This window comes from Rhinopithecus roxellana, chromosome 13 (assembly GCF_007565055.1).
Source record: "Rhinopithecus roxellana isolate Shanxi Qingling chromosome 13, ASM756505v1, whole genome shotgun sequence".
Classification (NCBI taxonomy): domain Eukaryota; kingdom Metazoa; phylum Chordata; class Mammalia; order Primates; family Cercopithecidae; genus Rhinopithecus; species Rhinopithecus roxellana.
In genome coordinates this window covers 73,848,141-73,860,322 of record NC_044561.1, presented here as the reverse complement: position 1 = coordinate 73,860,322, position 12,182 = coordinate 73,848,141, and the positions used below count along the sequence as shown (strand labels likewise).

Genomic DNA, 12,182 nt, shown 5'->3' with positions numbered 1-12,182 from the left:
CGCCTGTAGTCCCAGCTACTCAAGAGGCTGAGACAGGTGAATTGCTTGAACCTGGGAGGCAGAGGTTGCAGTGAACCAAGATCACGCCACTGCACTCCAGCCTGGGGAACAGAGCAAGACTCTATGTCTAAAAAATAATAATAAAAATAAAAAAATCTGCATTCCTATATTCATTGCAGTGGTATTTATAATAAGCAAAACATGGAAACAAAGTATTCATTGACATATGAATGGATAAAGAAATTGTGGTGCATGTATATATACAACAAAGAAATATTGAGCCTTAAAAATAGTATATCCTGAAATTTGCTATAACATGGATGAACCAAGACAAGAGGACATTATGCTAAGCGAAATAACCAGACAGAAAGAAAAATACTGCATGATCTCCCTTGTATGTGGCATCTTTAAAAAAAAAAAAAAAAAAAAAAAAAAAAAAGAAAAGAAAAGTCAAATCTATAGAAATTAGAGAATAAAACAGTGGTCACCAGAGGATGGCGGGGGGGAAGGAAAAAGGGAGATCAAAGGATACAAAGTTGCAGATATGTAGGATGTATAAGTCTAGAGATATAATGCAGAACATAAGGACTATTAATAGTATTGTATAATACACCAACTTTATATAAGACAGTATAACAGGTTGTTGTGCCGACCTATTATATTTGGGATATTTGCCAAGAGTAGATTTTATGTGTCCTTGCCACATACACACAAAGATGAATGAATACATTAATTTGATTATAGTAACCATTTCACTATGTATATCATGTTATACACCTTAAATATATACAATAAGAAAACTACTTTTTTAAAATACTGAAGACTTAAATAGTAAAAATATAATAGAAAATATTGTAAATCTAATAAAATCCTTTAACCTTAATACTTACTGACACTGTTGTATGTAGATAAATGACCTCCTTACTGGAATTCTACAAGCTAAATTTTGGTGATGCCATGATCACAAACCAAGCATGCTTCTACTTTGTTTTAGACTTTCATTTGCTTTAAAATCTTAAATAGAAAACTTTGAGAGGCTAAGGTTTAAGTAAAATCTCATATAAGAGAGTCAAAAAGCTATGAATTAACTAGTATTGTTAGGAAAAAATGTGTTAGATTATTCATACAGTCTACAACTAAAAAGATATACAACCAGATCTCAAAGTAGTGAAGGCAGAAAAGAAGTTAAATAAAATAACATTTAATAAATTATTAATTGTAATATGTTGTATTAATGATTACTGATCAGAAATAATTAGACTAAGTATCTAGTAAGTTAGAAATATTAAAACCTAAAGTATTAATTTTATTGTGTGACTCATCTTCAATTTATTTCTCTCAGCTATTTTATATAGAACTATTTGCATTATTTTAAAAAGGTTCTCTCAATATATTACTTCTCTGATCATTTATCTGACTTATCCTTCCCAGTATTGTTTTTACCAGTGCTTGCATACACGTGTTCATTCATCTGTTGCATCTTTTGTGTGCTGTTACAGAATATGTAAAAATGAGCAAAGATGTTAAAGAAGATAAGCCAAAGGTATTAATGGTATTATAGAGGATACAAAGGTGAGCACAAAAATGCTACAGAATATACAAAGATGATTCAGAATAAAGTGTAGTGAAAAAATAGAAGACAAAAAACCCATGAGTAAAATAGCAAAAATAAATAAAAATGTAAAAGGTACCAAAACACTCTATTGTACAGATTCAGAATTATTGCCAAATGGGTTTTTGAGTCAGGGCATCTTGGAAAGTTTTCATAAGGAAGGTACAAAGCAAGACTTGCAAAGAGAAATATTTTAATAATCAGATAAGAGGGTGAGAGAGCCTGCTGACTTAAGTTCAAAGTTCACTGCAAAGGGAAAAAGAATAAATACTTAGGAAAGACTTACTTCAGGAAACCTCAAGTTATCATGTTTCAGTTAAACATGACATGCCTAGAAAATTAAGAAACTAGACAATCTTTTAAGGGACAAGTGAGCCAGTCTATGTTTCCATTTAATTCAATAAGCAACAGGGACCAAAAAAAGGTTTCTGAACAAGAAAGTGGCATGATTGGAGCTGTGTGCTTTGGAAAGAAAAAAAAGCTGGTAGTGAATGTGATGTATGGGTTGACACAGAGAAATGCTAGAGACAAAGAAAATTATTAATACATAAAGCCTATTGTAACAATCCAGAGATTAGAAATCAGAACCGAAACTGGGCTAATAGGAGTTGGCCTAGACAGGGGAGAAAACATTCAAGAACTTACAGAGGGTGAACTTCAAAACTTGAAATATTAAGTGGACACAGAGAGCAACTGTGAGGAATTAGAAAAAAGATAATTTATATTATAAGCCTGGATAAAGAGTAAAGGTTTTTTTAAACAAAATTGGAACTTCAGTAGGATTTAATTGTTAGGAGAGATGGGATCGGCTATTCACACACACACACACACACACACACACACATATACATACACAGTGGAAAGGATATACTGAATCATATACCAAAAAGTAAAAATATTATGCTCATATATCTAATAGAACCATTTTATTTGAAAAACAGAAGGTTGGAGGGCTATTCTGAGTAGTTGCTACTAAACCTGTCAGTGGTTATCATTCATTTAGCAATATGCTAAAAACATCATTATCAAATTCCATTTTACCACTATGCTATTTTAGTGTTTATGGTCAAATACTGAGCTTGACTACACATTTGGTGAAGTAAATAACACCTACCTTACTGAGTTGTACAACAGATTTGTTTGAAAAACCACTGTAAAAAAAGATTTTGTCAAAATTGAAAAAGCAATTATCAATAGAATATTTTTCATAAGTCATTTTATTTAAGATAAACCATATTTATATCACTAAATCTATATTCAATATGTTAAAAATAACCAAAATGTAACAGTAATAGTCTGATATTTTTGCTTCTTCACTCACAGTAAATAGCACTTACAATAGAGCATTCAAAGCTGAATCATTAATGCAGCAGAAAGTGTGAATTTAAAATGAATGATTCTGCCATAAGAGTCATTTATTCATGATCTATAGTAAGGCCAGAATTAACGTAAACTTGAATTAACAACCTGACAGACTGTAAATGGACATTCTGTAATAAACACAATCTTTAGAAAGACTGCAAAGAATGTACTATTTACTACAAAAAAACTCATATCTGGTTAAATTTTGTATTTCATTAAGCAATGTATTCAAATATATTTAGTTTATTCATTACTAGATTCAGTAAGTACAATGTCTACATCTTAAAGATTTTTAAAATGGTATGTTGTGTTGATATGTGTTTGATCCTATATAAAATGTAACTAGACAATAGAATGACAAATTTCAAATTTAGTTCCCTTCCTGTGTAATTTAAACACCTACTATTTATAAAAGTATTAAGTAACCATGTGTTTTCTACTGAAAAGTTACATTATCTGAACCTATGTTTAAAATTAACCTTTTTTAAATTGTGTAATATAGTTATATCGGTCAGAAAAATATTCATGTCTGAAATTTAAGAACATACCTGTTAATCAAAGACTCCTTTAATTTTCTTGTAGACTTGATGTCATCGTTTGTTTTGTATCTTTTATTGATTTGGCTTATCAAGGATTTTGCTGCATGGGTAAATTCTTTCCCTTTTGACTTTTCTCTCTGAAAAAATTTGTAAGTTACTTTTAAACTCTACCAGTTAATCTTCAAAGGAAAATAAAGGTTGAAAAAAACTTTAAAGATAAATATGGTTCTATTTATACCTGCAAAGAGAAATAAAGAGTCAATTATTTAATAAGTTTGAGCTTTGTTAGGCATTGAAATAACTCAAGATAAATATTTTAACAGAACTTTACAGAGTCCTTTGTAGACATTTTAAAATATGTTTCTACCCATGAGAATAAAAAACTGAAAAAAGGAGAAGCCATTTCTTTGAAAAGATCAATAAAATTGATAAACCTTTAGTCAGATTAACAAAGAAGAAAGAGAAAAATAAATTACTATCAGAAATGAAAGAAGGACCATCACTGCTGATCACATAGACATTAAAATAATAAGTCAATATTACGAACTCCATGCCCACAAATGTGATAGGCTAGATGAAATGGACCAATTCCTTGAAAGACACAATCTACCAAAACTTATGTAAACAGAAACAGATCATCTGACTAGGCCTATGTCTATTAAAGAAATGGGATGAACACTTGATATCCTACCAAAACAAAACACCAGAAAGAGTTCACTGGTGAACTCTATCAAACATTTAAGGAAGAAATTATGCCAATTCTCCACAATCTTCTAGAAGATAGAAGAGTAGGAACTACTTCCTAACTTGGTCTATGAGGCCAATATCCCCTTAATACCAAAACCAAAGACATTACAAACAAGTAGAAGTACAAACCAATATCTCCCATAAACACATATGCAAAAATCTGTAACATCAGCAGTATCAGCAAATCAAATCCTACAACCTATAAAAATAATTACGCACCTATTACCAAGTGGAATTTATTCTAGGCATGCAAGACTGATTCAACATTTGAAAATTAATGTACTCCATCATATCAACAGACTAATTTAAAATAATCAATATAAATTGATACACAAAAAGCATCTGACAAAATCCAACACAAACTCATGATAAAAAAACTCTTAGCAAACTAGGAATAAATGGAAAGTTTCTCAGCTTGATAAAGAACATCTACAAAAACAGTTACAGCTAACATCACACTTAAGGGTGAGAAATAAGATGCTTTTCCTATTAAAATCAGAAACAAGGCAAAAATGTCCCCTCTCATTGCTTCTTTCTAACATTGTTCTGGAATTCTTAGCTAATGCAATAAGTAGAAAAAGGAAATAATAGGTATATTAATTAGGAAAGAAGAAATAAAACTGTCTTTGTTCACAAATGACCTTACTGTCTATGTAGAAAATCTCAAAGAATTAGCAACAAAACTACTGGAAGTAATAAGCAATTGTAACAAGATTGCAAATTACAAGGTTAATATACAAAAGTCAGCCACTTTCTTATAAACCAGCCATGAACAAGTGGAGTTTGTAATCAAAAACACAATACAATTTACATTAGCACTGCCAAAAGAAATACTTAAATGTATATCTAACAAAACATGTACAAGAGAAAAACTACAAAAGTCTGATGAAAGAAATCAAAGGAGATCTAAATAAATGAAGAGATATTCCACATATATGGATAGAAAGCTCAATACTGTCAAGATGTCAGTTCTTTCTAACTTGATCTATAGATTTAATACATTCCTAGTCGAAAGTACAAACAAGTGGAACACAGGGGAATGGTAAGGCACTGAAGCTATTCTGTGTAATACTGTAATGGTAGATATATCACTTCACTACATATTTGTCAAAACACACAGAATGTATAACAAAGCATGAAGCCTAATGTAAACTAAGCATTTGAGTTAATAATCATTATGTATCAATAATGACTCATCAGTTCTACCAAATGTACCACAGTGATGCAAGATGTTAACAACAGGGGAATGGGTAAATTAGTATATGAGGAGTCTCTATACTTTCTACTCATTTTTGGGATTAAAATTGCTCCAAAAATAAATTTTTAAAAGTAAAAGGACTACAAAATAAGAATTATTGTCAGCATAATTTAGATAACTTAGTTTTAATAAACTACAGTAGTATTCTTAAAGACATGAGGTCTCCTGACTTTATATTTACTTTTCTCTGGTTATAAGGCATATAGGTTTTTTAATTATAGTGATATACACAGAACTCTAGTAAACACAGAATTTACTATTTTAACCATTTTGAAGTCCATATGTTCTTATATATAATAGGTACTAAGTTATTAATGTTCCCTTAAGATTATCAGAGTGCAAACATGGTTTACTTGTCTTGATAGAAATGTACCAAAATGAACCTTCTCTAAAATACTGTATGATTTCAGAAATTCCAGTATAATTGGAGCCAGCCTGGGAAATCTGTGCCATTTAAGAACATAGGTTGCTCTGGGGTGATCCAATAAGTAGAAAGACAGTATCAGACAGATGGCTACCTTAGAAGACAGTGATCATCTCACACCCATTAGAATGATGATCATTAAAAAGTCAAGAAACAACAGATGCTGGAGAGGATGTGGAGAAATAGGAATGCTGTTACACTGTTGGGAGTGTAAATTAGTTCAACTGTTGTGGAAGACAGTGTGGTGATTCCTCAAGGATCTAGAACCAGAAATACCATTTGACCCAGCAATCCCATTACTGGGTATATACCCAAAGAATCATGAATCCTTCTACTATAAAGACACGTGCACACATATGTTTATTGTGGCACTATTCACAACAGCAAATACTTGGAACTAACCCAAATGCCCATCAATGATAGACTGGATAAAGAAAATGTGGCATATATACACCATGGAATACTATGCAGCCATAAAAAAGGATGAGTTCATGTCCTTTGCTGGCACATGGATGAAGCTGGAAACCGTCATTCTCAGCAAATTAACACAAGAACAGAAAATCAAACACCCCATGTTCTCACTCATAAGTGGGAGTTAAGAACACATGAACACAGGGAGGGGAACATCACACACTGGGACCTGTTGTGGGGTGAGGGGCTAGGGGAGGGATAGCATTAGGAGAAATACCTAATGTAGATGATGGGATGATGGGTTGATGGGTGCTGCAAACCACCATGGCACATGTATACCTATGTAATAAAACTGCACGTTCTGCACATGTACCCCAGAACTTAAAGTATAATAAATGAATAGATAGGTAGGTAGGTAGGTAGGTAGATAGAAGACAGTGATTCATGGAACTGGTGGGAAATCCTAAATAGAATACAGGTAGTGACTCTGTGAAGGACTGAAGACAATTTCTGAAAACAGGAAGTGGATTTTTTAAAAAATCAGAGCACAGCTTAGAAAAGATTATTAGGTTTTGTGCTCCCAGAAAAAAAAAAATGACTAGCTCAGGGAAATTATGTGAAATTATTCTAAATACCAAAGAAAGCAATTTAAAATTTAAATTTAAAGACAGATCTTTGTTTGGACAAAAAGAACCTTATTTCCCCTGGGACTGAGGGAAGTAAATAGCAGCTGAGAAAGAAAATAACGTATTAGGATCCAAGAAAAAAAGGGACCCAAAAGAATATGATTAAAGAAGAAAACAGTCAAATTAGGCACAAAAAGCGAGCTGCAGGTGTAAAAAATATTTTAAAGGAGACTGGTAGAGAAAAATAATGCCTAATTATATACAGTTGCAAATTATCTTTTAAATGTAATTTGCACATTGAGATGTTACATTGTGTGAACATTTTACATTGACTCTAGGAATCTGGCTACGCAGGTATCAGCATTACTACCGAAGATAAATGGAAATAAAAGTCTACAAAAACCTGGATTATTTTAGAAATATCAAAAAGCAGATTGCATTACTTGCAGTGGAAATGTATTCCAATTAAAATTTTTTTTTCTTAATCTGCATTTTGATAGTTAAGAAAAAATGATTTACCCATACTGTTACAAAAAAGTAAAATTTTCTTCCCTGGAAGTCTGGTGGCAAAGTAGCTAAAAATGTCTTAGAGATGTTCTCCAGAGATGATTAGTCTGAAAAAGAAAGTGGGAGCTCTAATAATGATGAGTAACAGTTACAATAGAAGACAGTCTCTTCCAACCCATTTACATACTTTCTTGCAAAACCTTCTCAAGGTTAAACGCATTCATCCAAAAAATATTTGAGATGCTACTGTGTACAAGGCTGTGCTAGGACATGCAGGAAAACAAATGTTGAATAAAACATAGTCTATGGTTACAGTCATAGAGAGAAAAAAAAATAACCATTTATTAAAAAGAAAGGTAAGAATTATAAGAAATGTACAAATAGTTCTATATGCAAGTCAAAAGGAAAGAGTGGGAGGAACCCAAAAAGAAGAGATAGGAACTGCATGGTTCATTAATTCTATACATATTTACATGTCTGATATGTGCCTGCTACTGTTCTGTCAGAGCTAGGACAAGAGAGAGGTGAGTGAGGAGTTTAAGAAGGAATTCTCAGTCTGGGCACTGAATTCAACAACAAGGTACTAACACATGTTAAATGTGTAGCAATTAATCAAGCTCCTTTCTTATGTTATCAAGTAGGCATCTTATGGATATGCAAAAATCAAAACACAATGAAAGCTCACCATTTTTTTTGGTTTCAAATCCCAGGAATTAAGCTCAGAAGTCAATTCTTTCCCTGCTTTTCTATGACTTTGCAAATTTTTGCTAGCAGAAGGATTTTTATCGCAAGTAGCAGTATTCACATCTTTTGACAATATGCATTTCTTCCTATAAATCAGCGATTCTTCAATTGTCTTATTTAGGAGAACCGATTTAAAAGTAGTTTCAGATTCAACAGGCCAATCACTCTGCTTGGCATTTTCAGTACTTTTCTGCCCTGAATATTTAGGATGATTTTGTTGTTGATTGTGTTTCTTGCAAACTTCTACTTCTGCTTTATCTATTTTGAGATGGTCGGTTCGTTCTTCCTTATATTTCACTTTTCCTGTTTCTTCAGAATTATGATCAGATATTGAAGAGGATGACTTTTGTTTAGTAAGTTTTTTATTTATAACAATATCTATTGGGGAAAATGAGAAATTAATTTTTTAAATTAAAAAGTTGACAATATGTAAAATTTGTTAAATTTGTTTTAATGCTTGTTAGACATTTGAGGAAATTAACTCTGAACTATTATATATAGATAAAATTAAGTTTCACCTTGATTAAATGTGTCTCCTGATGAAGTACTTGCTCTTTGGTTATTACATAGTTCAATGTTTGTTACAGGTGTCCAACATGCCCATTTGCTGTGCATTTTATTTCCAGAGATGTTGTCTAAAACACCAGGTAATCTAGAAAATAAATTAATTTGCTTACTATGTTATAAAACATTACCCTATGACTTTAAGACCTTGATTTTTAATGTAGTCAAAGTTTACTGAAAGCAATGTATTACATGTGTGTAAATAATATGTAAATATATCTTATCTTACATGTTCTACTGTAAACTAAATTTCTACACATTCATTGTTTATACATTTTTAAAATCTCATTCATTTTAAGTCTCTCCACTTGAAAAGAGTTATATTGGTCCATATGGGGGAAAACACCATATACACCATTCCCCATTGTGCTGTTGTAACACTTAAGAGATGATAAATGCTACATTCTAATCATATAAAGTCCTTTTCCTTCAAATCTGTTGTATTCACTAAAAACAGCAATAGTATTAGACTAAATGATTTGATGATTTTCTCATACTTACGCAGTATGATCTCTTTTTTCCACTGCCTGTGAATCAGGTATAACATCCTGGAGTTCATCTAAATAAAACAAATATTATTATATTTTCATTTTTTTTCACGCAGTTGGCAGTGGGATGGGGAGTTAGTCTAGAAATTTATAAAGGTTCACATATTAGGATGAATGGATTGATCGATTTTGCGTCCTCTTAGACCCAAACTTCTGGGGAACAAAGATTGTATATTTCTTTGTAACCTCAAAAATTCCTTGCACAAAGTCAAACAAATTCTTTGTAAATCTTTTTCAAATCAATGAAAGCCAGTGGAGTTAAAGGAAAATACAGGGAGAAGTATGTTTTCAAAAAAAAAAAAATGACTAAAATTAAGTTAAACCACAAGGTACTTACTAAAATTTTGGTTTGGGAATTCAACATTCATATTTTCTGTGTTTTCTACACACTTAGCAGTTTTGATGTGCTGTAAACAGAGGAAACATGTTAACGTAAACTTAAGATGTTACATGAAAACAACTTAAACGTTAGAGTATTAAGGTTTGAGTCTTTTAAAATAAATCTGCCTTGATATGAAAAGTTGGATACTATTTTTATATATTTCATAAACGTTATGCCCATTTCTGAATGTTCCCTATCCTAAAACACAAGAAGAAAACTATCACTGCAGATGAGGCAGAATATTGCATAAATTTTCTGATCACATCCACAGCTAGAATAATTCAATTTTCATCTGTAACTGACAATTTCTAGACTCTCCATGAGAAATCTCTCCTGCTGCAATTGATTACATAGCCTGCTTTGTCGAGTTTGATATGGTCCATTCTTTCTTATATTTCATTTTTCCTGTTTTTTTTCAGAATTATCATCAGATATTGAAGAGGATGATTTCTGTTTAGTAAGTTTTTTATTTATAACAATATCTACTGCATTGCCCAGGTAACTTCTTTCCTACAGCTTGCTTCCCTATTTCCATAGCCAAAGATACACACTTAATCCAGATCAAATAGAAATCTGCCACTATTGTCAGAAAAATATTCCCATTAGTCTAAAATATTTTGCCTCATCCTGGCTGCCTCTCCTTCTTACTCTAGCCAGTGATTCTCCACACTGGGAGGGGAACATTACGGAAATACGCAGGTGTGGTTTTGGTTGTTACGACAGAGGGTTTCTCCTGACAATAGGTAAGCACGATCCTAGCTAGGATGCCTATCATCCTACAACATTTAGGACCATGTCGCACAACTGAAAAATAATCCCCTTATTAAGAAACACTTAAGACAACTTGAACCATTACTTTGACTATTTTCTTGTAATATCTTCAACTTTCATACTCTTTATCTTTCTGCCACATACCCATTTAAATTTTAAGAATCCATCATCTGTTCTCATCTTACTATCAACACCAAGGCTACTAAGCTTTGAGAAAATTGCACATATTTATGAACATATTTATGCTATAAAAGTCATATTTAAACTGGGTCCTCAACATTGTCTAACAGTTATTCTTAGGCCTCTCCATTACATTGCACATAGCTTTACATGTCCCTGAATCCTGTACTTCAACAGATCTCTAGGAGAAACTCACCATCTTCACACTTCAGAAAAAACAAAAGCTATTAGATGTTCCTCCTTTACAAGCTTATCTGCATCTCTGATTACCTCCCGTTTCTTGAAGAAACTATTCTCTTATCCTTTCCTGCTCTGTCTTTTCAACTACCTGGAACAAATGCCCTTCTCCTCAATATCCATTTGACTCTTTATTGACCTTTCAAAAGTCAATTCTCTCTCCATATTTTCTTAAAAAGCATCTCCTGATCTTCACCCTCACATCTAGCTACAGGGTTAAGCACTTGACCCTCTACTTGGTTCCTACTGCATCCTATATGTGTACATCTGAGAATGCTTATAACTTATTATCTAATTTTCATGCTAGATTTTGAGAAACTTAAGGACACAGTCCACTTGTATCTCACATTCCTATACCACAGCCTTCCCTATAGCAGTCACTAATTTGTATAATAAACTATATAATTATGGCAAGTTCATTTATGCTCCCAAATGTGTAAATCAAGTTATAGTGAATATTCATAAGTTTTATTGTAAGCACAGTAAATGAGTCATATGCCAGAAGGACTCTACTTTCAAGAGCAATAAATGATACTTAGGGGAAAAAAAGGTAATGCTTTAAACAAAATGAGACATTTGCAGCTTGCAAAAGAAGTTAGTTAAATGCTTATTTCCACAATTACTTGAAAAAATTTTTTTAAAATACTTTTAAGGTAAAGTTACTTTGTCTGTATTATCTCTCCTATATCTTTCTTCTGATGGTCTAGATTTCAGTGATGCAGCATTATCCACTCCATTTTCTGATGTTTGAGAAACACTAGATTTCTCTGCAGAACTCGTCATTTGCAGTGGTGGTTTAATTCTTCTTCTTCGTGGTGGTATTGCTAAAAAGGAGGACAAGGATTGCAGATTTCTTTTTCTTTTTTTTACCTATTGCTATTGTTGAGGTACTTTTCAGATGAGGAAGGTAAGAAATGAACATTCTTAGATGGTTCCCAGGTTTCTGGCTCAGATAAGTAAGTGAATATAGATGTAATTTACCAAGATAAGAAGTGAAGGAAAAGTTTGCAGGGAGGGTGGAAAGATTAATTTCATTTTGGACCTATTAAGTTTAAGGAGCCTGTCGGATACTAGGTAATTGGCCAGTAGGCAACTAGATTTTTAGAACAGAAGGTCAATGTTAAGTTGTCATATAGACTAAGGACTTTAAAGAAACTAGTACACAGTATCAGGTTTTTTAAAACTTTTATTTAGCTCTTAGTATGTATCAGGCACTGTTTAAAGTTTCACTAGATTCCTTATTAAATGAGTGATTTTTATTTAATCCTCT

The 12,182-nt window shown here is 32.2% G+C and overlaps 1 protein-coding gene across 1 annotated transcript in view; it reads right to left on the bottom strand.

Moving 5' to 3' along the window:
* The window catches only part of SYCP2 (synaptonemal complex protein 2), a 69,947-nt gene that overhangs the window by 19,093 nt on the left and 38,672 nt on the right, over window positions 1-12,182 (bottom strand). Inside the window, exons 19-25 of the mRNA XM_010365170.2 lie at window positions 11,576-11,736; window positions 9,680-9,749; window positions 9,296-9,353; window positions 8,749-8,882; window positions 8,172-8,608; window positions 3,523-3,650; window positions 2,727-2,763 (exon numbers count right to left, since the gene is read on the bottom strand). Of these exons, the coding sequence (XP_010363472.1) occupies window positions 2,727-2,763; window positions 3,523-3,650; window positions 8,172-8,608; window positions 8,749-8,882; window positions 9,296-9,353; window positions 9,680-9,749; window positions 11,576-11,736 (1,025 nt within the window). The remainder of the gene's footprint in view (window positions 1-2,726; window positions 2,764-3,522; window positions 3,651-8,171; window positions 8,609-8,748; window positions 8,883-9,295; window positions 9,354-9,679; window positions 9,750-11,575; window positions 11,737-12,182) is intronic.